Below are 18,236 nucleotides of genomic sequence, written 5' to 3' on the forward strand. Positions count from 1 at the left end.
CGGACATGCTAGAAAAGGCTTTTCAAAGCCACCACCCTTGCATCAGCTCTTGCACCAGGCCAGGTTAATTAGGGACACCACATCTGCTCAAGGGCCCTTCATCAGAGCCCAGGGGTCCAAAAGGCAGCAAGGGGGGGACTACCTAAGTGGTACCCTCTCAACGTCCTTCACACTCAACACTTTGCATTAAACAAACAGCAGCAAACAGGTAAGAGAGAGGGAGTTGTGTGCTGCTTCCTTTGCTTGCTGCGGATGCTAGAAATACTGTATCAAGTTCCATGAAGGGAAGAAGCAACGTTCTTGCCAACGGAGGAGTATAATCAGCTAAAAAATGCATTTTGCATAAGAGTCCCTTTGAGCCCAGGATTAAGATGAAGCTCAGGGCTTCATTATGTGTTTAAATAGATCCAGCTTAATTATCCAACTGAATGGAGGATACTCTGTGATTTCAGATAATCAATGGTTTACGTGAGTGGCAGGAAAAGGGAAATTCATTTTAAATCAGAGAAGTACTAGGGAATAAATGCTAGAGCTAGGAAACTAAACTTTCCGATAATTTGAGTTTACAGAGGCACAAGAATAACTGTAAAGTGGACCGAACTTTTTTTTCTTCCCCATTTTAAAAGAACAAAAAGACAAAGGAATAAAGTTATGTTTTGTTTTGTTTTTGCTGCACCTATCAGAAGTTCCTAGACCAGGGGTCAAACTCATGCCACAGGAGTGACCCAAGCCACTGAAGGAACACCACCAGATCCTCAGCCTCCTGAGCCACCAGGGAACTCCCAAAAGTTATGTGGTTTTTTTAAAATGATTTTTATTTTTTCCATCACAGCTGGTTTAGAGTGTTCTGTCAATTTTCCTTTTTCTTCCTTTTTTCTTTTTTTGTCTTTCTGTCTTTGTAGGGCCATATCTACAGCATATGGAAGTTCCCAGGCTAGGGGTCCAATCGGAGCTGTAGCTGCCAGCCTACACCAGAGCCACAGCAACGCAGGATCCGAGCTGCATCTGTGACCTACACCACAGCTCTCGGCCACACCGGATCTTTAACCCACTGAGCGAGACCAGGGATCAAAGCTTCGTCCTCACGGATGCCAGTCAGGTTTGTTAACTGCTGAGCCACGATGGGAATTCCTCCGTCAATTTTCTACCAGTCACACATATACAGATACATTCTTTTTCTCACATTATTATGCTCCATCATAAAGTGACTAGATATAGTTCCCAATGCTATACAGCTAGTTATGTATTTTTAAAGAGGCTAGTTGGGAATGAAGTTCCTGTGTAAGTTTCCTGAAAAGTCTTTTTTCTCATTGATCCTCTGTTTAACATATGCAAAGCTTAATCAAACTATCCTTGTTAATATCTATAAAGAGAATTGCAGGCATTACCCCAAATTTGTAATCTGGGGCTCTCCCTGAAGAAAGTCATGTAACAGGGCACCCCTCCCGCCCTTACCTCCTTACCTTTCACCCACCCAAGATGCATTCTTCAGAGAAGGAGAGGCTTCAGCCCCAGGAAGCCAGACACAAAAGAAGAAGGAACTGTTTGCAGCAAACAGAGAGATAAAATGGAAGCCCACCCAGGAGCAGCCATGGCGGAATCCATCTCCGCCCCCAGAAAAGACCAACAAATACTGTCAACTGGACCCTCTCAACCAAAGGCCTCCTCATCTTTTCATGCTATAACAGCCCCCAGCAGATGGAAAATGTGCACTGATGATACCCGAGCACTTCTTTGGTATCTTGTACTTAAATATCATCAGACAACTAAGGATCACCAGACGTTTGATGAAAGCCTCCAACATGAAGAGCAGACACCAAAGCACGGGGAAGAAAAGGCCTCAAAGAAAAAAGAGAAGCGATGCATAATGTAGAGAAGAACTTTCTGGAAAATAGAGAATATCCTCAGACACAGAAACCATCTAAGGCTTTCAAGAAACAAACAAATGCACAGGTTAAAATAAAACGGGAACAATGAGATTGAAAGGAGGGACGTGGGAGGGGAATCAGGGAAGGAAAAAGGGAAGGGGGAGGGGGAGAAAGAGATTTTGGAAATAAAAAATATTAAATAACCAAATTAAAATTTCAGTAGAAGGCAGATCACGAGGAAGAATCAAAAACGAGTGATAAGGTGGAGTTCCCATCACGGCGCAGTGGTTTACAAATCCGACTAGGAACCATGAGGTTGCAGGTTCGATCCCTGGCCTTGCTCAGTGGGTTAAGGACCCGGTGTTGCTGTGAGCTGTGGTGCAGGTTGCAGACGCAGCTCAGATTCCGAGTTGCTGTGGCTGTGGTGTAGGCTGGCGGCTACAGCTCCGATTAGACCCTTCGCCGGGGAACCTCCGTATGCCACGAGAGCGGCCCAAGAAATGGCAAAAAGACAAAACAAAACAAAAAAAAACGAGTGATAAGGAAATGATTCAAAAGCTCCAAAAGGGGAAAAGAAACACACACAAGCAGAAAAGAAGCACGGCATCGGAAAACAAGTGAACAAAGGGGAAAGGATTTCCAAGCCCAAATTCCCAATTACTCAAATATTATTTAGGTAAAAAAGTAGAATGAAGACTTTTTTTTTAAATATGAATCCTTTTGAAGGAAATTACAAGTGATTTTTATGAAAAGGAAGAAAAAAAGGAAGGAATCTAGGGTGGCAAAAGGAAATCCCAGGCTGATTATATGTATGAAACGCAGAGAAAGATGAGACTGGAGCAGGAGGATGAAGGGGCAAGGGCAGCGCAGGCTCCGGGGTAAACACAGTGCCAATCAACCACTCTCCTAAATGGGAGATTTAGAAAACCTTGTGAAGTAACAGGAAATAAACCAATTAAGCAAGGAGGAAAACCGTCATTAATCACAGGCGAAAACCAAAAAGTTATTCCAGAAAGGAAATAAAATGATAGTACACTATTTGGCTCTGCAGCTAATACTATTCATAGAGCCACACAGCATGGTAACAGCATTTCAGCCTAACAGGGACCACTGATTTAGTCCTCAAGTTTCATGTAACTATATAGAAGATGAGAAAAGGAGCCTTTGTATATAATACAGCCAACTATTCATCTATCATAACGGAAAATCAGTAATGTCTAAGGTCAGTTAAGAAATGGGACAAGCATATTAATGAGAAATGAGGGTAAATGCAAGAAAAGGCCAACCAGCCAACAAAAACCTCAGCTGAAATAGTTGAGTACAATTGCTTTAGGGGAGGATGGGGGGAGAGGGCGAGGAAGGAGGGGGAGAGAATTCCACTGTAACTCTTTTAAGGTTAACTGAATTCTTTAAAACTCTGTGTTCAAAACAGAGACAGATCCACAGACACAGAAAACAAACTCATGAATCCCAAAGGACAAGGGAAGGACGCGAGGTCGGGAGGATAAATTAGGAGTGTGGAATGAGCAGATGCAAACTACTATATGTATAATAAATAAACCACAAGGACCCACTGTATAGCACAGAGCACTATATCCGATATCTTATAATAAACCATAATGAGAAAGAATATGAAAAAAATATATATATACACACACACTCACCTAATTTTTTTTGTCTTTTTAGGGCCATACCTATGGTATATGGAGGTTCCCAGGCTAGGGGTCAAATTGGAACTACAGCCACTGGCCTATGCCACAGCCACAGTCACAGCCACTCGGGATCTGAGCCACATCTGCAACCTACACCACAGCTCGTGGCAAGGTCAGATCCTTAACCCAATGAGCGAGGCCAGGGATCGAACCTGTGCCTTCATGAATACTAGTCAGATTCGTTTCCACTGAGCCATGACGGGAACACCATTCCTTTTTTTTTTTTTTTTTTTTTTTTAAATGCATACACATAAACTGAATCACTTTGCTGTGTACCAAAAATCAACACAACATGGTAATCAACTACCTTCAATCAAATAAATAAGACTGTATTCACACTGACTTAATACCAATTTGAAATACTGTAAAGGGGAAGACGAATGCAGTTAGTAACATGTTATTTGGATAATATATAATAGTATACCAATTACATGGTAAAGCGTAGCTCGGCCACAATTATATCTCTGCGCTGTACTTTTAACATATGTGGAGCAAGCTCTGAACACACTAATAGCAGGGCATCCACTGTGTACGGTTATCCGCCCTGTGCATTCATTTTGCACTGCAACACCTGTACTCTCCAACAATACTCTCCTCAGAGCTAGGCCAGTGGAGCTTCAGCCTTTGAAAAGGGCCCCTCTGATACCTGGACAGGGTGGAGTCCAGGAGGGACCCCATTCACTTTCTCCTCTCAGGGAGCTAGCTCTCTGATCCTCTGTCTGGGGATGAGGCATCAATAAGATGCCCTAAGGAGCTCATGGACATGAGTCTATGGCTCCTGGGTCATACCTGCTATTTCTTTCACTATACTGCATGAGATTGAGCCACCAGAATGGTGCTGACAAACCAATCTAGGTTGAGCCCAATTCTTTCCAGAGATGAAAAACATTGGCCTAAGCTTCCACACATCCTAGAATCTATGCCACAACCAAGGGTAAATATTTCTAAAGTGGCTAGAGGCAGGGCAATGATCTACAGTGATGGGAAAACAGAGCTGAGCTAGAAACTACTACTTAAACCACCAAAGAAAACAAAGACCAAACATTTAGTTTGTCACACCTGCAGAGAATGTGAAGTCAAGAGAGATACAAACACCAGGGAAGATCCAATTAGGATCCTAGACGAGTTCCAGTTTATTAGAAGGCCAGCCACCACAAAGACAAAATTTTGAAGAGGGAAGCTTACGTTCTGAATTTGATGTTTGCAAAAAATTGATTGCAATAAGATGGAGAGGCCCTTCCTGGGGAAGAGCTGAGGCTGAGGGCCTGATAGACCACAAGCTTGGTGTGAGTCAACAGTTTGTTGTGATTTCTCCTAAATTAAGGAGTTGACACTAGCATTGCGGAGGAAATCAGAGAAGCAGGAACTGAAATGCGGGCAGCGTAGGATGGACCTCACGAGGACAGGGTGTGGGGTTCTGGAACACGATTACAAGGGAGAACAAGAGGAACCACACCTTAGGGAGACTGGCTGGGAAAGCTCAGGCAGGGAGGCCTACACAGGAGACACAGCAGGAGGGAAATGAGAGCTGTTTTCAAGTATTTTGGTTACGAGAAAGAATAAGCTGAAAGAAGCTTACTTTAAACTTTGTGGAGAATACAGAAACAAAGTCACCTGAAAGACATGTTCTCTCGGCACAATGAAGAACTTTCTAGAATTTGGAGTTAACTCACAAGGTAGATGGTAGAAGAGCTGGGGGCTTCTAGGGATGGAAGTGGGCAGGCTGACCAGCAGTTGGGGACCTGTTAGAGATGATGCCTACCTTGAGAAGGAGGCTGGATGTTAATCTACTCAAGTCCAAGATGCTCAATCCCCTCTTAAGTCTTTTCTGTCAAGTCCATTTGATGCTCCTGCCGCAAGATGAGCCTGATAAAATCCCAGGCCTTAGACTTTTCACCAAGAAGCCACACTCACCTTCTGTCAAGAAACTTTATAGGAGCACAGGAAACTAGTCTCTTTGTCTTTATCACTAAAATGATAACTGTAACATGTATAGAACATTGGCTACCTACCAGATACTTACCTTGCATGACCACAGCTAACCCCCAATTCAACATAAAGGTATAAGTACTATCCCTTTTCTTAAAAGAGTCTATTTTAAAAATATGCATGCTATATAAATTAGGAGTATGGGATCAGCAAAAAAAATTATATTATGCATGTGCTAGACCCTCATATAAGTGATATTCTAAATGATAAGAAACTTTCTACAGAAAGGCAATGACCCCTTAGAGACAGTATTTTCTACACTTCTTTAGAGATATAATTGCCTGTGATTTCCTACCCGATCAGGCATTATTCTTGCTCTATCCGTTAACTATGTTCCCAAGGTATTTAATATGGGAATTAAAAACTAATATACGGTATGTCGCCATAAAAGTCATTGAGCTTTTTGAAATTACATGTCACATCCTTCAGTAATGGGTGAAGAAAAGGGCCAAGAGGAAACTGTACTTTGTAAGTTATAAGTGCTGTTTCTGGCTTCCAGTTAGAGGGAAGATCTCTAATTAAAATAGTTTAAACACAGAAGCTACAACCTTCCTTTGCAGACAGTGCATAGGGCGTAGCACTTCCTTTTTTTGGCTGTGACCATAGCATGTGGAAATTCCCACGCCAGGGATCAAACTCACACCAGAGCAACAACCCAAGCTGATGCAAGACAATGCCAGATCCTTAACCCACTGTGCCACAAGAGAACACCAGGGGAGCTCTTCTATATAAGCTGCTCTAACATTCATGTCCATTCCTACCCCCATCCTGCACACAAAACCCCTTTCTACTTTTGCTGGTAACATGAATCTCCTTTCTGTGGGCACATCTGAATAGCAGCATCAGATCAACAGCATAGGGGCTCTGGAAACTGTGTGCACTGAATTGAGCCCTGGGGCTGGAATAACCTACAAATTATTTCCATAATCATGCTTGATCTCCCTTGCTTTAACCTCACCCCCTACACACACGGGTTCCTTTCAAATGCACCCCTCCAGAGCCCTGTAGATTACAATAAGTAGAAGGTAGAAAATGCCCTCATGGATCCTTAAGAGCAGTAATTTCCTCTGAAAAGGTTCATTTTGTGCTCTTATCCCACGTACGGAGTACAAAAATTTCACCACAAGAGGACACAGAGGTTTTCATGAATAAGGTCCTATATTGCCACAAAAGAATTTTTATTCACCGCGACCTATTGGGCACTCAGATTCTGTTAGCGATTTTACAACCAGGAAAGGAATTCCTTTCAAAAGGAATTCGCATCAGAGATGTGAAGGCAAAAAGGAGAGCATCCTAAAGTCAACCAGATTATCATCTCACCTATGCAGTGAGGCAAAAATGGCTAAAATCCATCACAACTTTGAGACTCCCAATGAGTGGCTTAATTCTAAGACTGAGAAAAATTACCTTACACTGTAATCACGGATTCTCGCCTATGTTCTTCTTAAGGGGAATGATAACGGTAATGGGATAAATGATATATTTAGACAAGGGGCTTTGGAGTAAAAGAAGCTTCATTTGAATCAAGCACAACAGTCAGTAATTATGGAACTTTGCATCCAAATTATTAGCCTTTGTAACCCCTTGGTGTCACCAAAAGGGTACACAGTCCTTATCAACTGGTTAAAATGTGGATACACAATCCAACTCACTAGGATTGAAAGAATTAAGTGGATCTCACTGGGAAACACATTCAAGGTGTCAGCATGCAATAAGGGTTCTCTAAAAACAGCTGCTGACCCCATCAAAAAATGGGCAGAAGATCTAAACAGACAGTTCTCCACAGAAGACATAGAGATGGCCAAAAAACACATGAAAAGATGTTCAACATCACTCATTATTAGAGAAATGCAAATCAAAACCATGATGAGGTACCACCTTACACCAGTCAGAATGGCCATCACCCAAAAGCCTACAAACAATAAGTGCTGGAGAGGGTGTGGAGAAAAAGGAACCCCAGTACACTGTTGGTGGGATTGTAAATTGGTGCAACCATTGTGGAAAGCAGTATGGAGATGCCTCAAAAAACTAAAAATACAACTACCATTTGATCCAGCAATCCCACTCCTGGGCATCTACCCAGAGAAAACCACAACTCGCAAAGACACATGTACTCCAATGTTCATTGCAGCACTATTTGCAATAGCCAAGACATGGAAACAACCTCAATGTCCATCGACAGAGGAGTGGATAAAGAAGATGTGGTACATATACACAATGGAATATTACTCAGCCATTAAAAGGAATGAAATACTGGCATTGTTAGCAACATGGATAGACATAGAAGTTATCATGCTAAGTGAAGTCAGCCATACAATGAGACACCAACATCCAATGCTTTCACTGACATGTGGAATCTGAAAAAAAGACAGACTGAACTTCTTTGCAGAACAGATTCTGACTCACAGACATTGAAAAACTTATAGTCTCTGGAGGAGACAGTTTGGGGGGTGGGGGGATGTGCTTGGGTTATGGGATGGAAATCCTGTGAAATTGGATTGTTATGATCATTATACAACTACAGATATGATAAATTCATTTGAGTAATAAAAAAATAAAATAAATAAAAAATTAAAAATAAATAAATAACAGCTGCTGATATCACAATAATGTTATTATTGTGGTTACTAGAGTAGTTAGGCACTTCCTCTTGTAACATATTCAATTAATTAATTAATTAAAAGCTATGCTACATTTGGAAAAACAATGGCTTAGAAGTTACACAAAAGAATATTTTCATGAGACAGAGCAGGTCGATTTTTTAAAATAGGATACACAAAGCACTACCCATTAGGGAAGACCTGAGAAATAAGACCACAGTAAAATTCAAAAGTTGCAGTACAGCAAAGAATACCTTTAAGAGAGCAGAAAACATGCCAAAGAGTGGAAAAACACATCTGCATTGCATATAATCAACAAAGAGATGATCTACAAAATATGAAAAGAATGGCTACAAATCATTCAGAGAGATAACACAATAGAAAAAGCAGGGAGGAGACTGAAATAGAAACTTCATAAAAGATGATATTGAAATGGTTATCAAACCCATAAAAATATGCTCATCAATAGCTCAAATAAGAGAAGAAAAAAAACCAAAAAACCCCTGACAATAGCATGTGTCAGCAAGGTTGAGGAACAAATGGAACTTTCCTAGACCACTAATGGAAGCATATATTATTTTAGTCATTTGGGAAACTGACGGTATCTAGCAAACTTGAATGTGTGCATATATCTCATGACCCAGCAATGCCACTCCGAGGCGTATACCGAAAAAATATGGACAAACATATCCTTAACATAGGTACAAGAATACTCTTAGCAACACTGCTCAGGATCCCCCCAAACTAGGGTCCACTCAGATTTACATATGGAAAGTTTGCCATACTATCCCATTTAGCCTGGGGCTACTGAAACTTATGTCTATTATTCTGGCATGACTGTTACTAGCAGTGCTCTACTCTCAAAATTGTCTTGTGTCTAGTCTCTGTCCTGGTGAGTCTAGCAGCAGCGATGGGAGAATAAGAACCTCAAAATACTGTTCCTCCAGTAAAGCAATTAACAACACTGGCAAAAATGGTCAAGATTAACTTTTTTCAGAACTCAGGAAAACAATCTTGTCTTCCAACAATCTGAGGTGCATTTATTGAAGGAAAAATGTCTGAATCTCAGTAAGAATATCAAGTATGGGGGTATTTTAACATGCTCTCTTCCCATCATCATCTCCCTATTTCCAAAATCATGTAAAAACCAGCATTCTAACAGCCACTGAAGGGAGCAGAATATGTTTAGTGCTCCCCCAAATTACCATTTTCAGAAAATTGTCATTATTTGACTTCTTTGATAGCATAAAAGAAATTCCCATTCACAGGGCTTGTAGCTATTTGACCTGACTCAGAACTCATTCATGTACATATAACCTTCAGTCCAGTGGTGTACGTGAAAAAAAAAAAATTCAGTGACAGGAGTTTTCCTGTGGTGCAGTAGGTTAAGGATCTGGCATTGTCACTGCAGCAGCTTGGGTCACTGCTGTGGCAGGAGTTTGATCCCTGGTCTGAGAACTTCTGTATGCCATGGGTGTGGAAAAACAAAACAAGACAACCAGTGACAATTGTTTAATATCACAGCTGCCTGAGGGTGGAGTAACAGTTTGGGAAAAAAAAAAAAAAAAAAAAAAAACAGCTGATTGAGGAAAAGATAGGGAATAAGATATGCATAAGATATCCATAGTTAGAATCTAGATGGTCAAATACATGCACAGAACTGTACACATGCTCAGGAAACCCTGAGAAGGCCCTGTGCTCACCCCTCTTGCTAATCCTGATGCTCTATGCAAGCAGAGGTGAAGGCCGAGTTGTAAATTAACTGCCTGAGTGTTGGAGAGGTACATATAGAAGCCCTCAGGAAAGAGTCAGAGATTTATTTCTCATGGGATTTAAGGTAATCTCTCCAATTATTAGACAGAGACTATCAGTAGTGAAATAAACATTATTCTTTTTAAAAAGAACCAAATACAAATTCCATAGTTAAAATGTAAAATAACTGAAGTGAAAAATTCATCAGAGGGACTCAAGAGCAGATTTGAACTCGCAAAAAAAAAAAAAAAAAAGAATTGTGAACCTGAAGTAGGTCAATTGAGACTATCCAGCCTAAGGAATGAACAAACAAACAAAAAAAATGAAGATGAACAGAATCTCTGAGACCTATGGAACACCATCAAACATACTAATTTAAACATAATGAGTGTCCCAGAGGCAAGGAGAAAGAAATGGGCAGAAAGACAATTTGAAGAAATAACAGAAATCACATTTCCAAATGTGATTCAAACACAAATACATCCTTACATTCTAGAAGCGCAAGGAATTCCACATAGAATAAACTGAAAGAAATCAATAAACATACATATCAAACTGTTGAAAGACAAAGATAAAATCCCTGAAGCATCAAAAACAAAACAATTCATCTATACAAGGGATCTTCAAGATTAACAGCTGACTTTTCATTAGAACACACAGGGGTCAGATGGCAATACAGTGATATTTTCAAAGCACTGAAGACTGTCAATCAAGAATTCTATACTTAGCAAAACTATCTTTCAGAAATGAAGGCTTCCCCCCCCCATAAACAAAACTGTCCTGGCTTAGATAATATAATACATGTTCCCTTATTTAACTAGTAATACATGTTCCCTTATTTAACTAGTAAGCTGCATGTGTGAATGTAAGGTTGTAGGGTGCTAGAACCTTCTGTTTCTTGTCCTGGGTGGTGGTTACTTTGTGACCCTTCACTGAGCAATACACTTACGTTTTGTGCACTCCTCCTTCTATGTGTTTTACATCATAGATTTAAAGAAAGAAAAAATAGATGCTTTTTGTCTGTTCACAAAACTACTACTTTATATTTCTTACTTTAATTGCCCAAACGGAAATAACTTTAGCGGCCAAAACCAGAAACATGTGCAATAACCTATTACTCTCTTTCATAGCATTATTCCAACTTTTCTTCATGGAATACTCTCACTGTCAGTTTCATTCAATCTAGTCCAGCTCTTCCTTTACTATTCACTGTCAAGGTTTACCACATTATAAAGATCCATTCCAGGAGTTCCCATTGTGCCTCAGTGGGTTACAAACCCAACTAGTATCTGTGAGGATTTGGGTCTGATCCCTGGCCTCACTCAGCAGGTTAGGGATCTGACACTGCCATGAGCTGTGGTGTAGGTGACAGATGTGGCTCATTTCTAGGATTGCTGTGGCTGTGGTGTAGGTCAGCAGCTACAGCTCCAATTCAACCCCTAGCCTCGGAACTTCCATAAGCTGCAAGTGTCACCCTAAAAAGAAAAAAAAAAAAAAAAAAAATCCATTCCAGTCTGCCTCGCATGTTATATGTGTCAAAACCTTCTTGGTAATCTCATTATCACTGTGCATAGTATAGGAAGCACAGAATAAAGGCTTGAGGAACACCTGTATTACAGGAACAAGGGAAGAAAGCCTAACTAACAAATATGAAAAAAAAGTGCATCACAACTGACCAACTTAAATGATTCCCTATCAAAATAAATGTTAACCCCGAAGTGATTCGCAGGTTAGTCATTTTTAATACAACTAATAGTCAAACTTCAAGAACATGGGGTACCAAGTTCTGATAAGATGAGGGGGGTAGCCAGGCATTTCTGGAATGTCATAATTTTACTTTATGAGTCATATGAGAAGGGAACACATCATGATGAAAAATTTTGACAGCTCAAATCCTGTCTAAATTAAGGAGCTCATGATCCTTTCTCTAAAGTGCTACACAAATGATATCAAGGCAACAGTGAAAAATCCTTCAACCCACACCCGTCCTCAGGTTTCACTGTGGAGGCCTATGGGTGAATTCAATTATTCCTGGAACTCACTGGAGGTGTTTATTTCATCATTCATCGTTTTTGTTTCTGTAGTGTACAAAAGATAGAACCCACCACCCAGAGGGAAACAGGATGAGAGGAAGATTATCTGGTATGAGATTGGAAATGCTTTGCAAAGGAAGAGCTACACCAACCTGAAAGAGGAAGGCATCGCCCAGGGAATTGCTGAGGCAGAAGACGAAGTCTTTCTTGGGGTGCTCGGGCACGGCCTGCACGATGCTATTCTCCACCCAGACGGCGTGCTTCGGGATGCTGTTGTGGTCTATTCCAGACCTGCCATCACTCTCGTAGAAAAAGAGCGTGCACCCTGAGGACACAGAACGGGGCTCTGCGTGAGTATTTGATGCTCAAGCAACAGGGAGTCTGTATGGACATTGCTGCGCATGCCCTGTGACCCGGCAAGGGCTGGAAATTAGTGTGAAACCTAGGAAGTTAAAGAGAATGTACCATGTTTGTGCTGTCTTGGATGGGTCTGGACAAAGGTGGAGACACTCAAATCACAGTGTCACACATGCCCTCATGTTAAGACTGTTCCTTTGTGTTTAGGATGTTTCAATACAGGTATCCTCACAGGCATATTGGCAGGGGCAGGTGGGTCTTAGAGCTCCTTTGGGCAGTGGTGGCTGTAAATTCAGCTCTACAGGCTCCAACTGCAAGCAGCACTGAGTGAGGGCTGGCAGCCCTTCCCAATATGCCTCACATCTTACGCAACTAGGAAGCACAATTTACTGGGTTTCTTGACCATGCCGTTGAGAAAACAAAATATAACATTGGCTTCAGGTGCTTTAGGGTAAAGAAAGAAACAATAGATGTTTAGCCTCAGATCTTTTCTATAAAATGTTTTCCTAGAAAGCAACCACATCCTTGTTCTTCCTGGAGGAGGAAATACACAGCACACACATCGACGTCTGAGGGAAGGCTGAAGCCTGGTCCATACTTATTTATACTCTGAAGCAAATGAGACAGCAGCAATAGAAACCTTTCATAGGGAGTTCCCGTCGTGGCTCAGTGGTTAATGAATCTGACTAAGAACCATGAGGTTGTGGGTTCGATCGCCGGCCTTGCTCAGTGGGTTAAGGATCCCGTGTTGCCGTGAGCTGTGGTGTAGGTCACAGATGTTGCTTGGATCCCACGTTGCTGTGGCTCTGGTGTAGGCTGGTGGCTACAGCTCCAATTGGACCCCTAGCCTGGGAACCTCCATATGTCGCAGGAGCGGCCCAAGAAATGGCAAGACAAAAAAGACAAAAAAAAAAAAAAAAAAAAAAAAAAAAAAAGAAAGCTTTCATAGATTTGTGGCAAGGTGGGTTCAATAGATACCGTCCATCACTGCCCACATATGAGGCTCGTGAGGCTCACTAGATTAGTAATTACTCGCAGAGCACTCTGTCTCAAGTAAGCGAATCCAATTTCAAGGGAAGCAAGGACCCAGCTTTATGACTGCTTCACATCAACATAAGCCACTTGATCCGTCTGCATCATCTTCCTTCCCACAAGCAAGGGCCACCACTTATGGACATCACGAAGCCCCTCCCCGTACAATCTATCAGCTGCAATGGGAACTTCTGAACTTCCGGATAGCAAATGTGTGACCAGTAATGCAGAATGATGGGAGAATCAGTGGAAAAGGCACCCCAGTGTAAAGGCAATTTTTCTTCGCCCGTAATATTTCACACCTGGAGCATTTGTTGAATGCAATGTCCCATCCCCCACCCCCACAGCTGCCTGCAGCTCACTGACACGCCAGCCCTCTCGTTTCACAGTGTTTCCCATGGTACAGCCTGACCACAAGCTTTGCCAAAAAGCTATGGTGCAGTGCTCCTGAGCTTCAAGATTTTTTTTTTTTTTCCTGTCTTTTGAAAGCCACTCCCACAGCACACGCAAGTTCCCAGGTTAGGGGTCAAAACAGAGGTGTAGCTACCAGCCTACCCCACAGCCACAGCAGCGCAGGATCCGAGCCTCATCTGTGACCTACACCACAGCTCACAGCAATGCAGGATCCTTCACCCACTGAGTGAGGCCAGGGATTGAACCCACATCCTCACGGATACTAGTCAGGTTCATGACCACTGAGCCATAATGGGAACTCGCTTCATGATTTTTATAACTGCTGTCCTTGCCTCCATAATTAAAGAGTTTCAATTCATCTTCTTACCCATTCCAGTTATAGTCCCTTTTTTTCCTTAAAGGTAAAGGTCTTATGACTTCTATGACATTTATCCTTGGAAACGTTAAGACATTATATGAGTAATTTTAGTAGGGTCTGAATGTGGGTTTTTTTTTAAGTTTGGGGGTAAGGTGCCTACCCATAATTTAATTCTATATCTACTGAGTAGTCTGCCTGAACCCTATTTTTCTTATAACAATCGCTGTTATTTTGAAGATCTCAAGTTTTTTCAGGAACACAGAGGTGACACTCAGAATCATCTGTACCTCCTATATCCATCTATTAAGCTAGCATAGATTCACAGATAAACTAAAGAAGAAAAGAAAAAGAAAGGGGAGGCTATTTGCCTCCAAATCTGAGGTTTCCCGGGTGGGGCAATTTTGCCGAATGGGGGATATTTCATGAAGTCTGGAGACACTTCTGGTTGTCACAACTTAAGGGTGGGATAAAGGAGGAGGTGCTACTGGCACCTGACGGGGAGCAGACAAGCATGCTGCTAAACTCCCTACAATGCCCAGGTCAGGCCCCACGGCAAAGAATTATCCAGAAAGTGGGAGTTCCCACTGTGGGGCAATGGGTTAAAGACTCAGCATTGCCCCAGTGGGGTAGGTTGCAGCTGCGGCTCAAAGTCGATTCCTGGTCCAGGAAATTCCATGCACCACAGGTGTGGTGGAAAAAAAAATATATATATATATATCTGGAAAATGTCAATGATCTGACTGCTGAGAAACGCTGCTTCAAATAATGCTCAGGACTAATATTACACTAATGTTCGATAGTCTCTCAACAGAAAAGGAGCAACACAGCTTTACCATAGTTTGAAAACAGAATGAAGCTTGTGGATCATGGATACAGGCATCCACATATCGAACATTTTATGGTCTTCCCAAATTGCTGTTTTTATAATTTCTCAACTTTGGTTACAGTCGCCCACAACAGTGGGTAGTTAAAAATCAGCTTTTCCTAGAGTTCCCTGCTGGCTCAGCATGTTAAGTGTCCGACACTGTCCCTGCCGTGGCTTAAGTTTGATCCCTAGCCCAGTTACTTCTGCATGTTGTAGACATGGCCAAAAAAAAAGAAAAAAAAAATTTAAATTTAAAAAAAATCAGCTTTTATTCAACAACCTACATGCTCCAATTTTAAGACTAACACTGAAGCAGCAAACCTAGGAACCGCGTGTTCTCTGAAAACAGTCCCTTTTTCTTCATCAGGACTTGAACATAATCTGTATGCTTTTTGGTTGTTGATGGAGACACTCCAGGGACTAATTCCATAAAATCTTTTTTAAAAAAATTAATTATTCTGTCAAAGGCGAAAGAATCTTTGGAGAATGCTCTAGCCCATAGCTCCCAGGTACTCTGCTTTTTAGTTCTCCATATCCAAGCCCGAGTTGGCAGCCAGCTTCGCCTTTGAGTGGCAGGACAAGCCTTGAGTTTGTCAACATATAATGGGACCTGTCAAATGGGAGTGAGACGCAAAGGACTCAGCGGCTCCAGGTTCCGGGCCTGGATCCTGACAGATAGTGTCACTCAGATCTGGGTCACCAAGAAAGTGAAGGCTCCCTGCTCTAATGGGTACATGGGACGTACCCCTGGGCACCCATATTCTGCTCCCTTGATCATTTATTCTCAGGAACAGCTCCCACTTCCACGTCCTAAGTTAAAAAAAAAAAAAAATCACCTAATTATTTTTATTCTATGCCACTAACAGTGTTACTCTCAAATTCAGGGTAAGGATCACCTGGGAAGCTTGTTTAAACCACAAATTCAGGGCCTGTCATGGGCAGAATTATATCCTCCCAAGTTCCCAGGCTGAAATCCTAGCCCGGGCGTCCAAATATTGCTGTTTTTGGAGATAAGCTCTTTACAGAGGCAATTAAAGGAAAAAGAGGTTATGTAAGTGAACTCCCACCCAATGTGACTGCTATCCTCAAAAGAAGGGGATTGGGGAGTTCCTGTCGTGGCGCAGTGGTTAACAAATCCGACTAGGAACCATGAGGTTGCAGGTTTGATCCCTGGCCTTGCTCAGTGGGTTAAGGATCTGGCTTTGCTGTGAGCTGTGGTGCAGGTCGCTGACATGGCTCGGATCCAGCGTTGCTGTGGCTCTGGCATAGGTTGGCGGCTACAGCTCCGATTGGACCCCTAGCCTAGAACCTCCATATGATGCGGGAGCGGCCCAAGAATGGCAAAAAGACAAAAAAAGGGGGGGGGGAGGTTGGACTAGACAGGTGCAGAGGGAGACCCTCACGAACATACCGGAAGAAGACGGCCCTCTACAAGTCCAAGGGTGAAACCTCGGAAAACATCCACCCTGCCGACACCTTGACCTCAGACTTCGAGGTTCCAATCCTGGGAGAAAATAAAAGTCCTTTTGTTTAAGCCCCCAGACCGTGGCACTTTATCAGAGCAGCCCTAATACAGGATCTACTACAGGGCTCCGCCTGAGAACTGGCAGGTCTAGAGAAAACGGAGGAAGTGCCTCAAGTGACTGTGATGCAGGTGCTCTTCTGATCGGGTGGCTCAAACCTCAGCTCTAGGAGTTCCTGCGGTGGTGCAGCGGAAACGAATCTGACGAGGAACCATGAGGTTGCAGGTTCGATCCCTGGCCTCGCTCAGTGGGCTAAGGATCTGGTGTTGCTGTGAGCTATGGTGTAGGTCACAGATGCGGCTCCGATCCAGCGTTGCTATGGCCGTGGCGTAGGCTGGCAGCGGTAGCTCCAATTCAACCCCTAGCCTGGGAACTTCTATATGCCATGGGTGCAGCCCTAAGAAGAAAAAAGAAAAGAAACAAAACAAAACTCAGCTCTAACTGATAGGATGAAGGATAGGATGGGCTGCTAAAGGGAACAGAGGCTACAGTGTCGACAGGTGTAGATATTGGGGGGTGGAGCAAGAGGCGGAAGGAGGAGCTTACCCTTGATCCTACCTCATCCCACCCCCAACAGCAGAGCAGCAGGCATGACCCCAGGCCCCTCAGACATGCCCTCTAGGGCCTCCAAATTAAGCCAAAGCAGGTCCTGCAGGAGAAAAAACAGTAGCAGTTCCCTAAAATGCTCCCTCGGGATGAACACCTGTTTTACAAGCAGAACCACGACACCAAATAGCCTTTTCCCAACTCACATTGGAAAACAAAAAGGCAAGCATGCTGCGTGTGTGGGTGAACTGATAGAATTTGCTCAAATTTAAGGTTCCTATTTCACATCTGTGCTCACAATTGACTATACACTTGATATAGGCTATAACAAGGTATTTGTTCAAGCAAAGAAAGTAAAATTTAAAGTGTAATATCAAGACTTCCTGCGGTTTTCCACAGAAGATACTATGGTTGCCAGAATTCCGAATCTGTTCAAACTTTGAAACCACGGAGGCAGACTTTCAGAATGAGAAAAGAACATGAGTACGAAGCCAATTCTTCCTAAGACATCCTTAAAAGTGGAGCAACAAGATGCAATAACCCAGCAAGTCTTAAAAACTGGATATGGGAGTTCCCGTTGTGGCGCAGTGGTTAACGAATCTGACTAGGAACCATGAGGTTGCAGGTTCAATCCCTGCCCTTGCTCAGTGGGTTAACGATCCGGTGTTGTGTGAGCTATGGTGTAGGTTGCAGACACGGCTAGGATCCAGTGTTGCTGTGGCTCTGGCGTAGGCCGGTGGCTACAGCTCCCATTCGACCCCTAGTCTGGGAATCTCCATATGCCGCAGGAGTGGCCCAAGAAATAGCAAAAAGGCAAAAAAAAAAAAAAAAAAAAAAAAACTGGATGTGGAGTTCCCACTGTGGCTCAGCGGTAACAAACTGGACTAGCATCCATAAGGACACAGGTTCAACCCCTGGCTCTGCTCACTGGGTTAAGGATCCAGTGTTGCCATGAGCTGCAGTGTAGGTCACAGACACGACTTAGATCCCACGCAGCTCTGATTTTACCCCTAGCCTGGAAACTTCCATGTGCCGCAGGTGTGGCCCTAAAGACAAAAGAAAAAAAAAAAAAAATTGGACGTGAAGAGAAAGATAGCATCCCACCCTAAAAATGCAGCAACTTTAGACACACAGGCCACTGGCAGTAGGGAAGCTGCCCTGCACTAGCTAACACGGGAACAGAGTCC

At 42.7% G+C, this 18,236-nt stretch overlaps 1 protein-coding gene across 13 annotated transcripts in view; it reads right to left on the reverse strand.

Annotated features, from left to right (window-relative positions):
• The window catches only part of TIAM1 (TIAM Rac1 associated GEF 1), a 461,825-nt gene that overhangs the window by 123,459 nt on the left and 320,130 nt on the right, over positions 1-18,236 (reverse strand). For all 13 annotated transcript variants that reach the window (XR_014825120.1, XR_014825122.1, XR_014825121.1 and 10 more), the window contains one exon: positions 12,107-12,279. Coding sequence is in view for 10 of the 13 variants with exons in the window: in XM_084991933.1 (XP_084848059.1) it covers positions 12,107-12,279 (173 nt within the window). In the remaining 3 variants the exon portion in view is untranslated. The remainder of the gene's footprint in view (positions 1-12,106; positions 12,280-18,236) is intronic.

This window comes from Sus scrofa, chromosome 13 (genome assembly GCF_054392235.1).
Source record: "Sus scrofa isolate SSC_HxYL_T2T_F1_AM1 chromosome 13, Sscrofa_HxYL_maternal_Yorkshire_Landrace_v2.0, whole genome shotgun sequence".
NCBI lineage: Eukaryota > Metazoa > Chordata > Mammalia > Artiodactyla > Suidae > Sus > Sus scrofa.